Source organism: Acomys russatus, chromosome 6, assembly GCF_903995435.1.
Source record: "Acomys russatus chromosome 6, mAcoRus1.1, whole genome shotgun sequence".
Classification (NCBI taxonomy): domain Eukaryota; kingdom Metazoa; phylum Chordata; class Mammalia; order Rodentia; family Muridae; genus Acomys; species Acomys russatus.
In genome coordinates this window covers 89,306,973-89,329,870 of record NC_067142.1, presented here as the reverse complement: position 1 = coordinate 89,329,870, position 22,898 = coordinate 89,306,973, and the positions used below count along the sequence as shown (strand labels likewise).

The 22,898-nt window shown below is 39.1% G+C and overlaps 3 protein-coding genes across 4 annotated transcripts; 1 reads left to right on the top strand and 2 right to left on the bottom strand.

The window, feature by feature from the left end:
* Positions 1–2,815: 2,815 nt before the first annotated feature.
* On the bottom strand, positions 2,816–3,784 carry LOC127191072 (olfactory receptor 10C1-like). 2 transcript variants are annotated; one of them, XM_051148312.1, is made up of 2 exons: positions 3,442–3,781; positions 2,816–3,021 (listed from the first exon to the last, which is right to left on the bottom strand). In XM_051148312.1, exons 1-2 carry the CDS (start codon positions 3,779–3,781, stop codon positions 2,816–2,818), a joined length of 546 nt encoding a protein of 181 aa, XP_051004269.1. The 2 variants fall into 2 exon arrangements, with proteins under 2 accessions (XP_051004269.1, XP_051004270.1); XM_051148313.1 differs by having other exon boundaries at positions 2,816–3,784.
* Positions 3,785–14,649: 10,865 nt separating this feature from the next.
* LOC127191071 (olfactory receptor 2G3-like) lies at positions 14,650–15,603 on the top strand. The gene has a single exon (XM_051148311.1). It carries the CDS (start codon positions 14,650–14,652, stop codon positions 15,601–15,603), a length of 954 nt encoding a protein of 317 aa, XP_051004268.1.
* A 5,302-nt stretch (positions 15,604–20,905) lies between these two features.
* LOC127191070 (olfactory receptor 11-like) lies at positions 20,906–21,844 on the bottom strand. The gene has a single exon (XM_051148310.1). The coding sequence runs from the start codon at positions 21,842–21,844 to the stop codon at positions 20,906–20,908; it is 939 nt and encodes a 312-aa protein (XP_051004267.1).
* Positions 21,845–22,898: the final 1,054 nt, after the last annotated feature.

Below are 22,898 nucleotides of genomic sequence, written 5' to 3'. Positions count from 1 at the left end.
CAGTTGTTTAGGTTTCTGCCTGATCCATCCAGGCAGTGGGGCCTAGGTTCCACCCACCAGGGAGAGAGCAGCTACTGCCTCTGACTGTTGTTGGTTGGCTAGATTTCTGCCCTATCCCCTCAGGGCTTCCCAGCCTCTTCCAAGAGCATGGGAGGCCTTGCTGTGTTGTGGAGCCTGGCTAGACCAGGTCAGTTTTGCCCAATTGTACAAGAACAGTCTGCTGGGGCCAGTAGCTAGGTTTCTACCTGGTTAGGTTCAGAATGTGCAGCTGTGACTGTTCAGTCCCCTCTGATTGCACATGAACTCCCTCTGTGTTGGGGTAGCTGGTTTGTTTTCTGCCCTATCCCTTCAGGCCTGCCCAGCCTCTCCCGAGAGCATGAGAAGCCTTGCTACACTGTGGAACCTGGCTAGGCTGGGTCAGTTCTGCCCAATTGTCCAAGAGGTCCATTGAAGCTGTTCTCTAGGTTTCTGCCTGGTCCCGTTCAGATGTGCAAATGTGGTGGCTCAGTTCTACAGGGTTAAGAAGGCTGGTTAGTTTTTTTTCCTATCACCTCAGGCCTGCCCAGCCTGTCCCAAGACTATGGGAGGCCCTGCTGTGCTATGGAGCCTGGCTAGGCTGGGTCAGTTCTGCCCAATTGTGCAGGACCAGTATGCTGGGTCAGATCACTAGGTTTCTGGCCATTCCTCTTCAGACCATGCAGCTGTGGCTGGATAACATGTCCATAGCCACCTCGGCCCCCATGTGACAGCTGGGCTTTCTGTGGACTGGAACAGGCTGGCTGGCATGGATCTAAGGACAGATCCACTTGTTTTCCTGAGTTTCCCCAGGCCAGGAGGGCTAGTGCTTCAATGCCCAGAGTTCAGTTCCAGATACGGAGTTCCTGTTATAGAGTGCTGATGCAGTTTGCAGGCAGTTCTGGTCCAGACTCTGGACTCTGGGCCCTCATGCTCTGTTGGCCATTGGATGACCTGAGGCCAGACCTGCCTGTGGTCTGCACTGTGTGGACCACTATCACCTAGTGTTCTCCAGGTCTTGTGGACCATGGCTCCCAGTCGGGTCCCTAGTCTCCTTCCTGTAGATCAGATACAGAGCATGTTTGACACCACCATCTTGGAATCTCTATTAATTATATTTTAAAGTGGGGTCAAAGCTTCTTGGTGTTGGAAGATTGTAATTCTAGGTTCTGATACCTGGTCTTGTTTTTGTTGTGTGAGTTTTTTATTCCTTGGTTTACATTGCTCTCTGTGACTGTTAGGAGCCTGTGGTGGCTATGTTTTACCTGGTAAGAAATTCTTCTGGGATTCTGATAGATGTGGCTATTAGGGGTTTTGGGTAAAATGTGATGTTAGGTTTTTGGGTTGAAACATAGAAATGGGGATGATATAGGAGGGAAGGGCAGAGAGGGTTCACCAGAAGGAGGAAAACTGGCTATTCTACCAAGACCATCATCATAGTCCCTGAGGAATATGGGCAGAAAGTGAGCTGAGGCCCTCCACAGGTAGACACTGATACCTGTAAGTGAGGCAGGGGGTTGGATATGAAAGAGAGCTGGGCGGGTGAGCATCTGAGCTCACCGGCCTGCTTCACTGGCCTATTTGCTTCTCAGTCAGGCTTGGGAGGCAAGTTCTCAGAGAGAGCCATCTGGACTTGGGTCTGGGATAAGAGGATACATGTGGAGCGTTAGAAGAGAACTGTATTATCTTATATAGATGTGGGTAGAAAGGAGGTGGAGACCTCAGCAGCTGATCTGTTACAGAGGTGGAAGTGAGATTGGGGCATTGGGTTTGGTGGAAAGGAGGGATCCTTGAGGATCCATAGTTAGACTACACTTTTGAGGCTGAGGGTTCACAGCCAATGCTGGCTGATGTTGGAGCCTGGGATAGTGTAATGAATTGGAGAAAGAAAGGGTGGAGGTCTTAATAATATGTTTGAGTTGGTGGTTTCAGACTACTGTATGTGTTCCATTATAGATCTAGGGAAGAGACTAGAGCATTGGACTTGGAAGAAGGCAAAGAGACACAAATGTATGTAGTAAGCCTATCTGCCTCCTTGGCCTGAGTGGCCTGTGGACTGCCAGACACTAATACATTAATATTATTTTAGAAACTGTCATGGAAGCTCTTGAAAATATTTCTCATGGTTTCCTTAATATTTTAAAGCAAATAGTCTCAAATCTTAACAGTTCAGTGTATTGGAATGTTTGTACACTTTTGATGTAATAATTCACAAAGAATTCAGAAACTTCTAGTGAATTGGACTATTTAATAAAAATGGAGATGTGAGCCGGGCGTGGTGGCGCACGCCTTTAATCCCAGCACTCGGGAGGCAGAGGCAGGCGAATCGCTGTGAGTTTGAGGCCAGCCTGGTCTACAAAGTGAGTCCAGGATGGCCAAGGCTACACAGAGAAACCCTGTCTCGAAAAACCAAAAAAAAAAAAAAAAAAAAAAAAAAGGAGATGTGGACTGAAAGAAGACCCATTTTACAGTTACTATAGAATATAGAGTTGTGTGAGACATGCTTCAATATAGATCATAAGTCATAGGTAAACCAGGGGCTATAATTTTCAACTTGGCAATTTATATTGTCATGCTAGACTAAAACTTAATGGAAATGCTCAACAATATTGGGCCTTTTACTTGCATTCCTTAGTGTTTGACCTCATTTAAGAATTAGCAATTAGAAAACAATACAAAGTAGAAACATACCTTCAAATTATGGAAATACTCAATATGAGAGAAAAGAATTTACCGGTTTTTATTTGTTAACTTGGGCTCTTTATGCATTATTATTAGCTATCAACTCTTCAGGGTTCTGTTACCTGTTGATTGTCAGAACTTCTCTCAGTCCCAGAGTTCTTCGCAGTGCTGCTTTTACTTCCTTGTTCCGTAAACTATAGATGATGGGGTTCAGCATGTATGTCACTGCTGTATAGAAGAGGGCCAAGAGTTTGTCCATTCCTGGTGAGTGGCTAGACTTGGGCCTCAAGTAGGTGATAGATCCTGAGCCATAGAAGAGTGTAACTACAAGTAGGTGAGAGGAACAGGTGGAGAGAGCTTTATGGCGCCCCTCAGGTGAAGGCATCACCAACACTGCAACCAGAATTCTGACATAGGAAGAAATGATCAGTAAAAATGGGCTGGATATGCAGAGGACTGCTACTACAAATACTGCAACCTCATTATGGTATGTATTTCCACAGGCGAGTGCCAGGACAGGAGGAAGGTCACAAAAGAAATGATCTATTTCACAGGGTCCACAGAAGTCCAGAGAGAAAATAAAATTGGTCTGTCCCAACCCCACTATGCATCCTATTCCCCATGAAACAATTGCCAAATGGGCACATACTCCACGACTCATTTGTGTTGCATAGTGTAGTGGGGAGCATATGGCTATATAGCGGTCAAAGGCCATGGCTGCCAATAGGCAGCACTCGGTTATACCAAAGAACATGAAGAAAAACATCTGTGTGGCACAACCCTCCCGAGAGATCCCCCGGGCCTCAGTCACAAGGCTTTGCAGCATCTTGGGTATGACAGAGCAAGTGTAGCCCATCTCCAGAAGAGACAAGTTGGCTAGGAAGAAGTACATGGGGGTGTGCAGGGATGGACTGGTGCAGATAGCAAGGGCTATGAGTGCATTTCCTTTCAGGGACACTAAGAACATGAGGAGGATGAGGGTGAACAGGAGGAAGCATTCTCCAGGGACCTCAGAGAACTTGGTAAATGCAAAGCGTTTGACAGACAAGCTGTTTTCCTGCCACAGAGAGCAGTTGACACTCATGTCCTGGAAGAGAGAACAGCAAGTCATTAGAAGGATCCTTGAAGATGAGGGATATTAATCATTTTAATACTTTGAGAGGCTCAGTTAAGTTAGAGAGAAAATCTTTACCTGTAGACATAAAATCAAAGCTTAGAAACAAGGAGTCATCCTCACAGATTATCATATCTTACCTTTTCTCTGTTTACCACAACAGATGATTTCTCAAGTTGTACTGATCACTGTACCAAACGCACATGGATTTAAGCAAGAGTTCTGCTTGTAGTACCAGCACTAACTGAGCTGATTCAGAAGGGTCACTGTAGCCCCGAGTTCAGGCTCACATGTAGAGTAAGATATCATTCAAATAAGAGGAAAACACTAATTGTGTTCTAGTTTTTTCAACCTTCTTATTGTTACCTAGTTATAAATGTAACATAGAAAAACTTATCTCTTACCTACTCATCTCTGTGCTTTCCTGTTTCCACTGATACTCTTCACCTATCCTCAGTGTATTGGGCCCAGAGTAGTCTCTGATTGCTATTGTTAGAACTCAGACCCAGGTATTAAAGGATTATTTCCTCAAGTAAGATTTGTATTTTTTGTGAAAGGAAAGTAAAACCAAATAACCATTCAATAAATAAATAATTACTGTAATACATAGAATTAAAGGCAAGGCACATCTTGATGTCTGGGATGTAATGTGGTAATCAGAGAAGCTTCTTAAAATTCACAAGCTAAGACATGAGAAAGAAGTAGGGTCGCAGTACCATGACTTCTTCAACAACCCTCAACATGACAGGAGACAGGAGATGGTCAGGTGCTGAACTCTTATTAGCTACACAGGGCATGAACATGTGTGTGTGTCTGTTCACAGGCACTTTAGATTTACAGTTGTAGACACTCTATTTTGGTGAAATTCACACCACCATCCAATCTTTATTCCCATTCATTAATTTATCTCTAAACTATTTCTTAATTTAGGTAATGGAAAAGAAAAAAAAAACCACATACATATATAAAAATGGTACTGGAATCTTCTATCCCTGGGTGGGGGTGGTGGCATTTAGTTGTGTTTACTAAATTACTGCATCTATTATATTGGATGTGCACTTATTCATGCAGAAGTTCTAAAAATCTAAGAATAGAGAACACATGGGTTGACTTAAAGCTTTAATGAGCATGAAGCAGGAGGTCTGCCATGATTATTTGGACTCAACTCTTGTAAAAGATGTGCTGAAACAGTGAATATTTGTGGTGATGCATCGTACACTTATTTAAAGGTTTGCAAGCATTTCCCTGTACTATATTAAATTCAAATATCTATATTCTCATGTGTTATGTGTTACTGTGGAAAACAAAAGACAACAAAAACTCTCAAAATAAATATCCCACACCAAAAAACAAACAAACAAACAAACAAACAACAACAACAACACAGAAATGGCTATTTTTAAATCTGAAATGTTTTCTTAAACACTCTGGTTTTTTTTTTTAACACCTTGGTTTTTAGTTTCCCGGTTTTTAGTAGTAGTTTCTTTATTCATACAAACAGCTCTCCGTTTAGAGAGTGTGATCTCAGTTAAACTTCCAGAAACTCGCCTTGGCACACACCCATAATGTTATAATTTCATCTCAAGATGTGGAATGAGAATGATTTTCTCAGAAAGTATCAAGATTCTTGACAGAAATAAACAATTGTCAGAATACTCTGATGTAGATAACCCATCTGCCTCTCACCTATTATATTTTACTGACCTAAATTTTGCATTGACTATTTCCTTTTAAGCACTGCCTGATATCATCCTCCACATCATTCTGGCTGAGCTGTTTGAACTGGTTCCTTACCAATAACTAGCTCTATTTTATACACAGACCTTCAGTGTTATAAAAATCAAGTGTGCACTAAGCACTGACAAGGTTCTGAAGGTTCATATCACAAGGTATGTTTTTATTGGCGACTGGATATATACAAGACATGGTGCATGAGATGAGAGGACTTTAAAATCTTACTGTTTTGGCTTTGCATGAAACCTTACACAGCCTGGAGACCCAAGTCCAGTGCACCTACTTGAATCTGCGTTGTGAATGGTGCAGGTAAATATGTCCTTTTCCCTTGTGTCATGTAGTTAGAAATGTTCGTTGTTGGGTTCAGTATTTTATCTGATCATTTAAGGCCACAACACACTGTTGAACTATGTTTCTGAAACATTGCAGTGTCTGTGTGTGAAAACTCTCAGAGAATGTTCATCTTCACTATTATATGGTAACTATTTCTATTATGACAACACACAGAATTTGTGTAGATTGGTCAGGAAAAAATTACTAAGAGGCTCACCCCTGACTTACGGTTTCCCCACATTCACTCACCTATGACCACTTATGCAGCTGATTGGAAATTTAGTTCAACCCATAGAAACTGTGGGATCTCTTGACTACAGTACAATGTATCATATAAAATGAGTATTACAGTGATAAGTGAATTCTAATTTACTAAGAAACACGTGATTAACAACAACACAAAGATGTTTTCTGAGAAAGAGTCAGCTTAAACTTTAATAGCTTTCACAGTAGGAGAGAATCACTAGTTAGAATAAAAGTAAGAATGGAAAATGTTTTGAGTATTTTGTGGCACCTACCTGCAATCACAGCACTTGAAGAGATAATTAGGTGGTTTTTACTTCTGATTATCCACTCCTGGCTTTCTCTTCCTTACAACAAAAGTTGACACATACCATCATCATCCTCATCTTTACATTGTACTGGAAAGCTTTTGTTACAGTCAGAAACCCTGCCTGATGTCAAGAAGATTGTGTGTCTCAGGAGAGAGCATCATGCCCTTCAAGGCAGTGTCCCAATCTCTCTCTGTCTCTTTCTGTCTTTGTCTCTCTCTCTCTCTGTGTCTTGTGTCTCAGTCTCTGTTTGTCTGTCTGTCTGTTTCTCTCTCTGACTCTCTCTGTCTCTGTCTCTCTCTCTCTCCTCTCTCTCCTCTCTCTCTCTCTCTCTCTCTCTCTCTCTCTCTCTCTCACACACACACACACACACACACACTTTCTTTGCTATACTGAGGGCACATCTGCACTTTATCCTTTCTTGGGAAACAATGAGATATCAACCTATTATACTAAAATTCTCTGTGTTTTGTGTCGTTTTCCTCTTATCTCCACCCCAGGAGACTCACACTTTCTTCTCACTGGTGAGTTTCAGGAGGCATCTCATTGCACTCCAGAGAGTTCTTATGGATAGGACAATAGCTCTGTGCAGAAGAGCCATGCTCTTCAGCAGCCCTTTCTCATGAGAAATAGTTCTATCACAGAACATCTGAATCATTCTATCCACAGGGAGTGCCCCAATAACCTAATGATTTTTCTTCTATATCAAAATTGTCACATTGAACACAAAGGTACAACATGTTGTCTCCTGGAAAATAAGTCATATAGAACAGAGTATATGTTCATGCCTAAGCACTGAGTTTTGGGTTAAGGTGCCAAATATTTATATCCTTATCTTATTAGTAAAAGCTGAGTAAAGTTTTCAGTCTCATCATAGTGTGCAAACTGTGGATTTGATGTAGATGGTGTTTATTTACCTCTGTTACTAAGTTATTGGATGTTCTGAAAAAATCATGTAAATATTTTGGATTTCATAAAATGAAATTTTCATCATCTGTAATAATTATGTGCTATTGATATCAGACACCTGCTGATAACTGAGAAAAATCAAGTAGGGTTTAAGTTGTTTTACTATTTTGCTCAACTCAGTCCCTAGTACAGTGTGGTAGGTGATTGTGGTTGTTGTTACTTTATCTTTGTTATCTTGGATGTTGGTTCAAGTTTTATTCTCATGCAATGTCTGTTTGGCTTTACCAAAGGAGATAATGTTGACTTCATCTGAGTGACAGAAAGAGGGGATGTGGTCCATGTTCTGCTATCTTTTGGAGGAGTTTCAGGGTTACTGTTTATCCTTTATTAAATGATTGGCAGAATCCATCAATAAACTCATCTGTTGAAGGACTTTATTTCTGTGGTGAATGAGCATTGATTTAGTCCATGTAGCTGTTTCAGGTAAAATCAGACCTTTTTTCTACATTTAAAAGTTTTGGTATCTTTTATTTCTCAGAATTAGTGCATTTTAAGACATATGGGAAGTATTTGAAAACACAAAATAATGAAATAAAATTCTTTTATTATATTATAATAACACTAGAAGTTAGTAGAAGGAGGGTTCTGAAACTACAAAACCATCTGGAATTGAAGAAGACACTTTTGAAAGACTAGTGAGTCATCAAAGGGACCAGGGAGGAAATTTGAAAGTTCCTAGAATCAAATTCAAATGAACACACAACTTTCAGAGCCTCTGGGATATAGCAAAGGTGGTTCTGAGAGGACATTCTGAGATGGACATTGCATAGAGAGAATTGATTTTGAATCAATCAGGGTCTTCTGCTGGGCAGTAGAGAAGTGCTCCCCCACTGTGGCCTTAGTGGAGAATATGTAAGAAAAGTATCTTTCCAGTGGCTGGTTTGCCACATTTGACAACATCTCCACATGAGGTTCTTTGATGCTCATCATCTTCTCTGAGGTTGGCTGGCTGTTGCTAGGAGTTAACATGACTTGTTAAATAATCTTTAAAATAAAAAAAATCTTTAAATGCCATATTGTGTAGGTCTCTGAAACCATTGGAGAGACCTCTTCAAATGATTTTACCATACCTTCCTATGGGATTATATCTATCTGTCAAACCTATCATAAATGTCATTGTTTCTGCGACAGAGTTCTGCCTAAAAATGGGCAAGCTTGGATGCAGGCAGAGTCAATAGACAAACTCTACCAAGACAGGGTAAGCAAGTCCTCAATAGTTCCTGCTTCACAATATGTCTGTCAGATATATTGGGCCAGAACGCTGAAGATGGTGCTCCAATGCTATAGAGAATTTTGGGGGACTGTTCAGGCAGCAAACCGTTCCTGTCATTTTTTTTTTTCATTTTGGAAGTTGCTAACCAGCACTTCTAGTTCACTCACATAATTAAGTTTTATTCCTTCTCAAGTCTCTGATGGGGTTGAAGACCAGATAGTTTTGTCTTACAATTAAGCTTAGTTGGTTAAGGTTTAAGATGTTTTAGGTCTAGATAGATGTTTTGAGTTGATAGAGGTGAGATATGATAGATATTGATTTTCATTCAGAATTTTAGACTCACCAAGACAGGAAAGATGTTTTCTTCATGTTTGCCAAATACAAGTAGCCAAATCACTAGGAATATAATATTTATATAATTCCTGATTGCTTTCTTGTTCTTCCTGATGTATATAGTTTATGTTATTGATGTGTAATAATGTAAATATATATGTAAAAAAGAAATAAAAAGAATAGTATCTGAAGTTCACCAAGGCTTGTGATGGTAAGGTCTGTGTCTTATGGTCTGAGGGAGCCATGGCTGGGATAGATCCTTCTGGACTGACACTGTGCTTCAACAGTAATTAGATGTAGCTTTTATGTGGCCTCCTGTGGCATCAGTGTTTGAAGCAGCCAGTTTTGACATGATGAGCATCCAGCTGGTTGCCTGGCTTCTGGTCTTTATCTTTCTTAGGGTTTCTATTACTAATATCAAACACCATGTCTATAAGCAACTTGGGGAAGAGGAGGTCCATTTTATCTCACAATTTTTACTCAGTCCATCATCTAGGGAAATCAGAGAAGGAATTCAAAGCAGGGATCTGGAAGCAACAATTGATGCAGGGTACATGTAGAAATGCTGCTTACTGTCTTGCTCCATCATGGCTTGATCAGCCTGCTTTCTGAGAGTACTCAGGACTACCTGTCAAGGGTGGCATCGCTCACAATGTAATGGATCCTCCCACGTTAATTACTAATCAAGAAAATGCACAGCAGGCTTGCTTCAAAGTTAATCTGGCAGGCACATTTTCTCAGTTGAGTTTCCCTCTTTCCAAATAACTGCAGTTCATGTCAAGTTGACATAAACTAGCCAACATAGTTTTTCACTCAAGGAAACCAAGGCACCAGGAGCTATTATTTAATGAGTCAAAATCTCCCAGTGCCTTGTATCTTGTTTAAAACCATGTTTGAATTAAAGACTTACTGCTGACTTTGGCCGTATTTAGTGGCATAGAGAGAGGTACAACCCTTAAATGTTGCAACATGAATATTTTTATTACTGTGAAATGATCATCACATATCTCTCTTCTCCAATGTACATGCCTGTTTTCAGTTTGTCTTTACAGATGACAAGAAATGAACTGAGTCTTCTTTTTAGGATCTTCTGAATGTTATCAGTGAGAATATGATTATCTTTGTTCATGTCCATGTTCTTCATGAAACATTCTGTTGTGTGTTTATTAGCAGATATTTATGACTGATGCCACCAAGCCTTTGCCCTCTCTATTCTTAAATGCATGTTTCTGTGATGAGATCTCTCTGTACCTAGTATCTGGTTCATATAAGCTATTATATGTATTACCCAAGAAAATGCTTTTAGGCAAATGATTTGGAAGAAAGGAGTCTCAAGCAACCTTAGCCTATGTTCTTTGCTTTGTGAATTTGAAAAAAGTACAATGATCTTTGCGAGTTTTTAAGAGCTCTATATGTGAGGCCTCTCTAACTTCCTGACCACAAAACCATTTATAACAATTTAAATAATGCAGATAAAACTGTCAAATTAACTGCTCTAATTTCTCTCCAACAGAATCCACATGTGAAAATTCACCCCTGTGACAATGGTTGGCATGTCACACATTCACCTGTATTTATACATGTGCTGCTGAGGACACAGTCTATGCCTCTCTGTGTTGATGTGTATCTCCAGTCATCAATAATTTCAGTAATGGTGATGATTCTATGAGAGACAGGTGTTTAATCTTGACTTGTTCAGAGTGAGAGATTTATTCTCATTTTCGTAACAATCTTTTCCAACATTGGCTTTGACCTCCTGAAAATATCTCATATTAAACACCCACCTGTGCAGAAGCATTGATTGCAACTTAGTTTTCCAGAAGATTTTGCTCTTGGTCACTCTCATGCTAGATGATAATTGCCCTATTAGGAATATAGAGAGTCCCATGTCCCAGTTTGGGATGACATCATTTCCTGCTGCAGCAACACACTTCAGTGTCCTCTGGCTCTGGGCAAAGCACTCTCTTCTGATATTTGGCCCTGGAATCAAAGATTCATTTCCAGAACCTATTGTTTCTGGAAAGCACAATCTTCTCAGTCTATGAAAGTAAGTGGAAGGATAAGGGGACAAAAATTTTAGAGGTGAGGAAAGAGTAACTACACATTTTTCTTTTCCTCATCTCTCTGTAGTACAAGCTTTCTAGCTAAGAATATAATATTATTTTCAACAACTGCCACACCAACTGTCTTTAAGTGACTCAGCTAATAATTCATGTGCCTTTTAGCATGCTAAGCATTTAAACTTTTTCTGATAATATAGTAAATTCAATTTTAGTATAAGATTGGATGTCAAATAATTTTATAGTTATCTATCTATATTTGAAGAACATACATTTAGCAATAAGTAAAAGTAAATATGGAAGAAGATCACTGTTATATTGGGAAAAATTCCCCTATGGTTTAGATACTTAAATTCTTTCCAATTTTACCATTTTCTGAAGAACTGAAAATGTGAAGTTCTTTCTGATTCAGCAATAGTTTTGGCTATTCATGTGCTACTGAGGACACAGTCTATGCCTCTCTGTGTTGGTGTGCATGTACGGTAACTATTTATGTTCCCTTGTCTTTGAATCATTGTATTTTCTGAAAAAAATGTAGAGAATTAAAAGCATTGCTTTCATATTAAACATTTACATTTAAAATATGAGTAAATTAATATGGCTTCTACTTTGTCAACAAGGTTGAGTTAAATAATTTGGACATGGTGACTATATCAGAGCCATAGCAAAACCCTTATATTTCTGGGAAATTTAATTTTACAGCATTATAATGTTAATATATGGTTTGACACAATTCCTAAAAGCATTCAAGTACCTTGACTAAACAATATGGAAAGCACAAAGTTAGGGAACAAACTTATCTTTTTCAGTAAATATTTGTGAATAACATCCATTCATATATATGAATGTATGAATGCAGGTCCCCAAGATAAATGCAGGTAAATGGATATGCTAGTCATTTTCACATGCATGTATTTAATATGTGAATTTTGTTTGTAAATAAAAATTAGGGTTGTAATTTTAGCAGTTTATATACATGCTTTAGTTTTAGTGAATATTAACAATTTTTATAAACTTAATTGAAAAATTCAATTAAAAAATTTAGCAAATATGAATATATAGGCTAGTTTTGAATTAGATAATTGAAGGAACATCTTAATATGTTATCAAACCATGTATTTAATAGATGCTTTAAACAAGGTTTGCTCATTAAGAGAGGAAAATAGGGGAAATAAAAATTTAATAAAATAATAAAAGATAGCAACTTATTTAAAGCGCATTTATGTCTATTCTGTTATTTAAAAATAATCATTTATTTTAGAAAAATAAAAGGGATTTGACAGGAACATTTCTACTCATTAAATATCTCCCTACCTTTTTAGAACATGTCACCTGCTTTATGAAATGGGCACATGTGTAATTTACATGGTTACAAACAAGCAACTCAGGCTTTCAGGTACCAGTGACTGCTTAGAAGATATTCACCTGGAAATTGACATTAACAGGTAGGTAGAATTTGGTAAGCACAACTAAAATAATGTCTGGAAGAGACACAGTAGGAATAAAGAAGCTAAAACTTTTATGTGGTAAGAGGTGCATATTATAGGTACCATTCTGAAAACAGAAAAGGAGCTGAAAATTGTGCAGGGATTGAATTAAGTAATAGTGTGTGAAACTTATATTTTTATAGAAATAATAATCTTACTTTGATGCTCTCTTTTTATGGCTGTATGAGATCAAAACAAAATGTAAGCAATAGCCTATAAGGCTTTCTGTCCAGGATATTCATAAAAAGTCTTTGATTAAAAACAAATGAAATGGGAAATTAAGGTTTTGCTCAAGGTAAAATATACACACTTATTATAATGGCATTATGTATCACAATACCATGTACAATGTCTCTACACACAGACACATTTTCAAAATCAAAATAAAGGAAGAAATTCATTGCTTGTACACTATGAAGTTGCAATAATAAGGAAAATACTTTATAAAACACAAGTTCAATGTGAACTATTAAAAATAAAAATTGAGTCATAGCTACCATAACATAAAAATGAAACATACAAGTCTAAAATGATTTTTAAAATTTTATTAATTATTCATCTTAAATCCTGGTTATAGCCCCTTCTCTCCTCTCCTCATGGTCTCACTCTCATTACCTGTTTCCTCTTCTCTGAAGAATAGCCATCACATACTTTTCCCTTGTGGCCTGGCAAGGTAGCCTGGAAAAAGTGATCAAAAAGTAGGCAACATAGGCCATGTCAGAGTCATCCCCATTCCTCTTACCATGGGATGGCTATGAGGACTGCTCTGCCACATCTGTGTAGGGAGCCTAGATCCAGTCCTTGCGTGGTCCTTGTTGAAGCTTGAGTCTCCACTGGCTCTGCTGGGCCCTGGTTATTTGGCAGTCTAATATTATTTTACAATGCTCAAAAATTATTCAAAACTAACAAGAGTACTACTATATATTGACTATTAAAACACACAGACTGCCTGTTTTCATATTATAAGAAAAATACTGGCAGAAAGTAATGTATGCATGATATCTTACAGTTAAACCACTAGTGGTATAAAATTTGTTCTAGCTTGGTGTTTACAAATATACACTTAAGGTAGAGAAGTACCTTTTCCTCCCCAAATGAATCTTTGTTAAGTTTCCTACTGACACAATGGTATGCCTACCAAGAACATGGTTATATATTTAATGTCTCTTTTTCTACCTTTTACAGATAATGTTCTAAGTGCTATTGGGGAAGAAAAGGATATTTTTTTTTTTTAAAGAACACATGAGAAAAGTTGGGAAGAACTAATCAATCATTGATGGTTGACTATTTTCCACATGGTCTGTTTTTATATCTCCGAGCCTTTGTAAAACATTTTCCTCTCATTTCCAGATTATAATATAATTACATATTTTTACCTTTTCCTTTTTTTCCTCCAAAACCTCTCAAATACTCCTTGCCTTCTTTCAAATTCATGGCCTTTTAAAAAATGAAATGCTACATAAATATATACATTTAAAAATATCTAGAGAAGCATATATATGTGTGTATCTATCCTGCTGAGTCTATATATGTTACTTGTATGTTTTCAAGACTGAGCATTTGGGATTGGTTGAACAATTGGTTTTTTCTTCCTTAGATAAGATCACTTCTCTCACTCCTGTTCCTTAGTTGTTAGTATTTCTTTGTGTATCCCTGCATCACACCCTGTTAGGTGTATCACCTAACTCTATATTCTTAGATTTCCTCCTGTTCTCCTCCTCCTGTCCTCCTTCTCCTCCTGTCCCTCTCCTCCTCCTCCTGTCCTCCTCCTCCTGTCCTACTCCTTCTCCGCCTGTCCCCCTCCTCCTTCTTCTGTCCTCCTCCTCCTTCTCCTCCTGTCCTCCCTCCTCCTCCTGTCGTCCTCCTCCTTCTGTCCTCCTCCTTTCCTCCTGTCCCCCTCCTCCTGTCCTTCTCCTCCTGTCCTCCTCCTCCTGTCCCCCTCCTGCTGTCCCCCTTCTCCTTCTCCTCCTGTCCTCCTCCTCGTCCTCCTCCTCCTCCAATCTCCCTCCTCCATTTTTCCTGCCTATAATCTATACAGAACACAATGCATCTTCCAATTTTATGGCGTATTTCTCAAGAGGATTACTGAGCCCACTACATTCCTCTTCATCTAACACGTGTTCCTTCACTTGCCATCCTCCTTTTTGTGAGTAGAGTGATGACAATTAACAAGAGCTCAGGTGGTGATTTCATCCTGGTGGGCTTCTCTGATCAGCCACAGCTTGAAAAGATCCTCTTTGTGGTGGTGCTGATCTCCTACCTCCTGACACTGGTAGGCAACACAGCGATCATCCTTGTTTCCTGTGTGGATTCCATGCTCCAAACACCCATGTACTATTTCCTTACAAACCTCTCTTTCGTTGATATCTGCTTTTCCACCAGCATTGTTCCTCAGCTGCTGTGGAACCTCCGTGGTCCAGCCAAGACAATTACTCCCACAGGCTGTGCTATTCAGCTCTATGTGTCTCTGGCTCTGGGATCCACTGAGTGTGTCCTCCTCGCAGTGATGGCATTTGATCGCTATGCTGCTGTTTGCCGGCCACTCCATTATGCCACAGTTATGCATCCGCGGCTCTGCCAGTCTCTTGCAGGGATGGCATGGCTGAGTGGAGTGGGCAACACACTGATTCAGGGCACCATCACCCTCCGCCTGCCTCGCTGTGGGAACCACAGGATTTATCACTTCATCTGTGAAGTTCCTGCCATGATCAGGTTGGCCTGTGTCGACATTCATGCCAACGAAGTTCAGCTATTCATGGCTTCCTTGGTGCTCCTTCTCCTTCCCATGTCGCTCATCTTAGTATCATATGGGTACATTGCCCAAGCACTGATGAGGTTAAGGTCAGCTCTAACGTGGGGTAAAGCTCTTAGTACCTGCGGATCCCATCTGCTGGTGGTAATACTATTTTATGGCACAAGCACCGCTGTGTATATCCAGCCTAACAGCTCCTACGCACACAGTCAGGGGAAGTTTATCACGCTTTTGTATACTGTGGTTATTCCTACTCTAAACCCCCTCATTTACACCTTAAGAAACAAGGATGTAAAGGGGGCTTTGAAGAGGTTAGTGAGTAAAGATAACAGCACCGGAAAAAAAATTCCTGTGAGGTAGAGATGTAGATCTGCCCTCACAAAGATGAAGGTGCTGACACGGATGCATTACCCAAGGTCACCCTGACACAGATGCTTTAAAACTGAACCAGGCCTCTCCGGAGCATTGCAAGCAGTGAAACAATCCTCTAATTATCATACCCAGAGATGTCCCATCTAGAGCTGACAATCACATTTGCTGTTCTCAAGACTCCTGTAATCAAGTTTCTTTTTTTATGCTTACTCTGTTATTAAGAATCCTGATTTTATCTTGTTATATCAAACATATCTACTGGTTTGTCCCTTTGTTATAAAAATAAAGTGTGTTCACAGCTAGCTAGAAGTCCTTAAGGCATTCTTTACTGATGTATTCCTGTGAGCCCAGTGAGGTATGGTCCCCTAAACCCTTGGACCAGTGTTCCCTGTTAATACCTAAAGTAGACATCTCTTTTCACCTCACTGATCTGCTCAAGTGTGCCTTCTAGTGGGGTTTTGCTGATTTTTACATCCTGTGCCTTTGTTAAGTGAGATTTTCACTAAGATTTCAATTTTCCATATCTATGCCCATTGGATAGGGATTCCTGAGCTTTGATTTTTTTGTTGTTCAGAATATTCGGTTAAAAAAAAAAGAATATTCGTTTTTATTTTCATCTGATCTGAGAAATCTCTTCGAGGAAAAACTAGACATGAAAATTTAACCTAATCCATTTGATGTGTGTGTGTGTGTGTGTGTGTGTGTGTGTGTGTGTGTGGTGTGGTGTGTGTGTGTGGTGTGTGTGTGTGGTGTGTGTGTGTGTGTGTGTGTGTCCCTTTGAACATTCTAATGTCCATAGCAAATACATTTTTCCCAATGGAAGTTGTAGGGTTGAGAGACTATGAGTTATTTTTACTCACTGAATTCAATGGAATCTTCTCTGAGCCGTCTGTGTCTGCACCATGATTAGTCTCACTAATTATCAGGATCAGCACTTGTTCCCATCATACTGATTTTTAAAAGAGTGAATATGTGTTATAGGCCCAATATTTGTCAATATCTGAGGAAAGAAAATTGTGACACAGGAGCAATCTACTATGCTATAGTTTTATATGGATACTTTTCATTTCAATAAAAGTATGTACCCAATGAGAACTATACAATGGTTATAAATTTTTACGTTTTCAGATTCAGCCCTCTCTAGTTAACTTGGTGAAGTACATGGTCTTTGGATTTCTACAGGTAGGATAGGCAAAGTAGAGGTAAATTCTCTTATAGAATTATATGTTGGGCACATAAAGGAGAAAATGTGTTTCTTAAAGCCATATTAATCTAAATTAAAAAGCCACCCCAATCATCTTTAATTTTGTCTTATTGACATTCAAATATCAAATTCCATTAATAACATTAAAAAGTAAACTTTATTACTGAAGTTGAAGTAATCCTTCATAGCACTGTCTTGTTTATAGTTAGATTGCTGGTACATTGGTATTTTTTTCTTACCTTTACAATAGAGGTTACCCACTACTCAATGCCTCTATTTGATTCCAAGATGCCAGATATTACACACCAACACTATTAACAAAAATCAAGGGAAGATACTGTACCATGATCTCAATAGATAAATGTATTTTAAAAAATTAGAACATATTCACTTCTGATTTAAAATTACTACAAAGATCTAGGAATCGAGACAGTGTGAAAGATTCAGTATTCAAAAAGCATGGTATGTCAGCCGACCAAAATTGAGGGCTCAGCCATGAATACTTGATATTTGCAGTATCTTTGCTTGTGATTGTTTCTCTAGTGTTTGATGTGTCCATTTACAATACTTACTGGAGCTTGTTAATGCATGTGTGCGATGTGCACATGCATACATTTGCCTGAGGAAGACTTACTGGATTTCCTAGAGCAGGAAGTGTCCAGTGTCGTCACAGAGCACAATGTGAATAAAACTCAGGTCCTCTGTGAGAGCACTATGCACTCTTAACTGCTGAGGCACCATCTGTGTCAATAAAGCACAGCCTTATCCGCCCTTCTTGTGGTCTTGGCCCAATGCCAACATCCCCACAAATGTACCCCTTGATGACATTTTGTATTATCAGCTTCCCTCTTAGAACTGTTTTTGCTATATTATGTGTCCCTTTCTGTTGTTGTTTTGGGAACCAAGGATTGTTTTATTAATAAAAGTTTGTTTAGACCACTTTCCACATATATTAATGCACCCTAACTAATCTCACTCATTGGAACTTCCATTGTAAGTTTTCATTCACCAGTAGGTGATTTGAGGAATGTTGTGCCATGGTAATCAGAAAAGTTGCTTACACAATTTTGACATAGTTGTTGTTAATGAAGGCATAATTTCTGTCCCAAATTTTATTTATTCTGGAGAATATTTATGCTGGTAAGTTTTTGCCAATTTACACAAAGTGGAGACCCCTGGGAAGAAGGAACCTCAGTAGAGATGTTGCCTCCATCATATTGGCCTATGGGCACATTTGGGGGGAATTTCTGATTTTAATTTATGAAGGAGGGCCAAGAACACATGGATGGTACCATTCACCGGGAATGAGCCTGTGTTTTAATAGGAACAAGGAAGCCAGAAAGCAATATGCTTCTGTGTTTTCTTTTTCAGTTCTGGTCTCTAGACTCCAGCTCTGAGTTCCTGCTATGGTTTCCCTTGGTGGCAGACTGTTAACTAGAAAGAAAAACATGACATATACTCACTTATAAGTAGATATTAACTGCCCAGCAAAGGATAATCAAACCACACAATAACAAAACCAGAGAAGCTATATAACAAGGAGAGTTCATGGGTTCAGGCACACAGGTCACTTTAGGGTGGGCAAATAGAATAGTTTTGTGGATGGATTGAGTGAGAGTGGACATTGTTCTTCCCTGGTGCCCAAACCATGGGAGGAAGTTGATGCCAGACACTGCCTGTTTTTCCAGGAATTAGAAGGTGGGTGGCCATAGACCTAGTATAATACCAACCATAACTGAGAGAAGAAAAGCAAATCAAATAATTAATAACGATATCATGATATTCTGCTAAACCCATAGATTGGTGCATAGGCCAATGCAGAGAGGCCTTTTCAGGCAGCTGATCAGAGCAGATGGCAAATACCCACAGCCAAACATTAGGCAGAGCTCAGAGAACTCTGCAGAAGGGAAGCATGAATGACTGAACAGTCTAGAGGGGTCAAGGACACTGTGAGAACACAGCCCACAGAATGATGCAAGCAGGGCTCATAGAGGCTCACAGACACTGAAACAGCAATCATTGAGCCTGCACGGGTCTGCATGGATGTTTCCTATGTCCTCTGCTTGTCTGGGCAACTCAATGAGATGCTTCAGCATAAAAAAAGAAGGAGCTAAAGAGATTGTTCAGTGGTTAAGCGTGCTTACAATTCTTCCAAGGACCTGAGTTCAGTTTTTAGCCCTCATGTTACCCTGTAGTTCCGGTCTCAGGAAATCAAGCATTCTCTGCTGGCTCCTACTGGTATCTGAACATACATGGCATATATTCACACAGAAACACTCACACACACAATAAATCCTTAGTGTTTTAAAAGTAAATAAAAGGTGCCCTGTGATGTATTCAAAGAGTGTTTCATTCAATTTGTAGGATGCTCTGGTTTCAACTCCCAGAACAATCTGAAGAAAACAGGAAGAATGGAGAGGTATGAAGCATTACTATGTGTTTTATTTTGTAATTATTGTCGTTCTCTCTTACAAGTCAATCGTATTATATTTCTGAAGAAAATGACCATTAAAATAATTTATCTGCCACATTGTGCCTGTGTCGCTTCCTTGAGAAAATTGAGGGTGTAATCAGTAACTGATAAATGAAGCTAACATCATGCCCCAAACAAAATGAAGCTAATCGTGACTTTGAGGAGGCCTACCTAGATATTTTTGAGCTAAGGTTGTTCTAATATTTCAGGTCAAGAAACAGAAACTCACATGCCAGCATCCTTAGTTATTTGTGGGAACTCCAAGTCCTCCACCCCAATCTTATCACTGCCTCTTTTACCTCCTTGTTCCTCAGTGTATAAATGAGAGGATTAAGGGTTGGGGTTATTACAGTGTAGAAAAGGGTGAGAAGTTTGCCTCGTTCCTGAGCATAATGAGTCTTAGGCTGAAGGTAAACACCCGTGACAGTACCATAAAAGAGGGAGACAACAAGAATGTGAGATGCGCAAGTGCCAAATGCTTTGTTCATGCCTGTTGTTGACTTTATCTTCAGCACAGAGTTAGTCAGTCCCCACTCTCCACAACCTGTGGAGAGTGTCCTGTCTATTGACTAGATCTGTGTAGGGGTTCAATATTGACTGCATGTATTGTCCTTGGTTGGTACAGTGGTTTGAGCAGATGCCCTTGGGTTCAGATCTGCTCATCATGATGTTCTTCTTTAGGTTTCTAGGACCCTCTGGGTCCTTCTATTTTCCCATTCTCCCAAACTTCTCTCACCAAGATAGGAAGGATGTTTTCTTTAAGGCTGTCAAATCAAATAGTCAAAACACAATGAATGTAGCCTTTATATAGTCCTGGTTATTTTGTGGTCCTTCTTTCAGTACGTAATTTATTGTACATATGTGTAATAATATGTACAATACAATAATGTATAGGTAAAAAATAAAAATAAAAAATAAATAATTAAGTTAAGATATTCTATTTTGCTACATGTATATGCACATAAACGGTTGTCATTTCTTTTACTTTTCTGGAATTTAACTTGCCAAGACATTTAAAATAAATGTTTAAGAAAATAACACATTTTCTTCTTTTATCATATTCTTTTTAGTATTTAATGATATATTCCTCAATTCCTCATATAGAATACATATGTATTAACCTTTAAGAAAAATTAACAATTTATTTTATAAGAATCCACATAAAGTCTGTGAATGAAAATAGCTCATTAAAACAGTTACTGCTTCACACTGTATACCAAACCTCCTCACAAGAAATTGGGAAAATTTAAAGAGAGTAAAGATTTATTTCACAAAGCACTAATTAAAAAGCTGTTGCAGAGTGTGTACTATATGGTGTTCACGGTGATTAGCTTGAAGCAGTGTAACTGTATTACAAAGTATATGATGGTTCTAACACCTAATACAGTAACTATTTCTGAATGTATTAGCACCAGCATAAGTACGATGACAGCTTTTCTAAGTAGAGCCTCCATATTGGTTGATATTATCCAAGACTATTGCCTAGCATGATTATAAGGAACACAAGTCACAAGGCATGGTTTTTCAAGATCTTTTTAAAATGAAATTTCAACTTTGTACAGTGAATGAGTTAAAATAGTTTCATAACTATTTTCTATGATGTCTATAAGCTTTCACTTTGAAACAAAAATGTTTCTGAATATGTTACCTAATGCTCCCTTTACATCCTTATTCCTCAGGGTATAGATGAAGGGGTTCAGAGTAGGAGTCACTACTCCATAGAAGAGAGCCATGAACTTTGGTTGGTCTTTTGTAATAGAGGAGGGAGGCTGGAGATACATGCTAATAGCTGGGCCATAGAACAAGAGAACTACAATGAGGTGAGAGGAACATGTCCCAAGGGCCTTTTTCCTTCCCTCTGGAGATTTCATTTTAAGAACAGCATGTCCTATACTAGCATAGGAGGCAAGAATTAAACACAGGGGAAGAGCTAAAAGAAAAATGCATACAATAGACAGAACAAGCTCATTAGTGCCTTTTTCACCACAGGCAGTTTTTATCAGAACTGGAATCTCACACACCAAGTGGTCCAGTTTATTGTGGCCACACAGTGGCAATTGCAGTGTCACTGTGGCCTCTGAGACAGCATAGGAAATTCCTATCAGCCACACAGTGGTCACTAATAGGAGACAGGTACGCTGATTCATGATGAGGGTGTAGTGCAGAGGTCTGCAGATGGCCACATAGCGATCAAAGGACATAAGAGCTAGGAGGACACACTCTGTACCCCCCATTGTATGGAAGAAATAAAGCTGCACTACACACCGCATGTAGCTGATGGCCTTCGTGGAGCCCCCTAGGTTAGTTAGCATCTGAGGCACAATGCTTGTGGTGTAGCACATATCCAGGAAGGAGAGGTTGGTGAGGAAGAAATACATGGGGCTGTGGAGACGGGGGTCTAAGGTGGACACCAGAATGATGGCCATGTTTCCCATCATGGCTGTGGGGTATGTTACCAGAAGAGTAATGAAGAGAGGGAGTTCCAGCCAAGGACAGTCCGCAAAACCAAGGAGAATGAACTCTTCTGGGTGGCTTTCATTGATCACTGTCATTCTCTTCAGTATGATTTACCTATAGTAAAGAAGCATCAAGAAAGTTAGTATTGCAGGAATGTCAAAGCCTCGTGATGTATTGGTTATGACTGTAGAAGACAGGGTGGTCATTCTGTGTTTAAATTACATGCATGATGCTTAGGAGATAACTCAGTCAGTATAGGGCTTTCTGCCAAAGCAAGGAAACATGGGTTTATCTTTTAGTATTCAGGTAAAAATGTTGGCAACGGAAACACATCCCTACAGTTCCAGATGTAGTTAAGAAAAGACTAGCTATTTTCTGGAGCCTGCTGTCTGGTTGGTGTAGCTGAATTTGATGAGCTGTAGGTTTAGTCACAGGAACAGTCTCAAAACGTAAAGTAGAAATCAAATGTGGAAAAAATTGACACTCTCTATTTTATATTCACAATACAGCTTCTGCACAAAAACATACATGCACACCCATTCATACATATACATACTCCTAATGCACATAAATAAAATAATGTGGCAACTGGTGATTTGACTTCCACTTATGACTCTAAATTTTCAAGAGAGTTTCCAATTATGTGAGAGTACATGAGACATAAAAATGAGAAACTAAGTTAGCAGCAGTTCTGAAGCCATTACTGAAGGAAACATGATGGAAACATGTCCAGGAAGGAGTCAGAGAAGTTGGCAAAGAGCTCTGTGCTCTGTGTATATAAAAATCATATTTGTACAGTTACCAAGAGCCCACTATTTATAAGCCAAACGTGTTAGATCATAATTAAACTGTTGTTCTTTTGGACATGTATGTGCTTTATAGTGTAAATATTTATTGAAAGATTTTCATTCAATAATTCATGATAAATTATAGTTAATTATTCTTCTTGTAGAGATATATCTTTACCAGTTGAGCTCAATGCTTTCTTTTTATATAAAAATTTGGTCAATTATCAGGGACAAATTGATTTTTTAAATTAATTTATTCTTGTTACATCTCAGTGGTTATCCCATCCCGTGTATCCTCCCATTCTTCCCTCCCTCCCATTTTCCCCTTATTCCCCTCCCCTATGACTGTTCCTGATGCGGA

Excerpts from the sequence above, each read along its gene's own strand:
- LOC127191072 (XM_051148313.1), bottom strand. The coding sequence starts at position 3,781 with ATGAGTGTCAACTGCTCTCTGTGGCAGGAAAACAGCTTGTCTGTCAAA.
- LOC127191071 (XM_051148311.1), top strand. The coding sequence starts at position 14,650 with ATGACAATTAACAAGAGCTCAGGTGGTGATTTCATCCTGGTGGGCTTC.
- LOC127191070 (XM_051148310.1), bottom strand. The coding sequence starts at position 21,844 with ATGACAGTGATCAATGAAAGCCACCCAGAAGAGTTCATTCTCCTTGGT.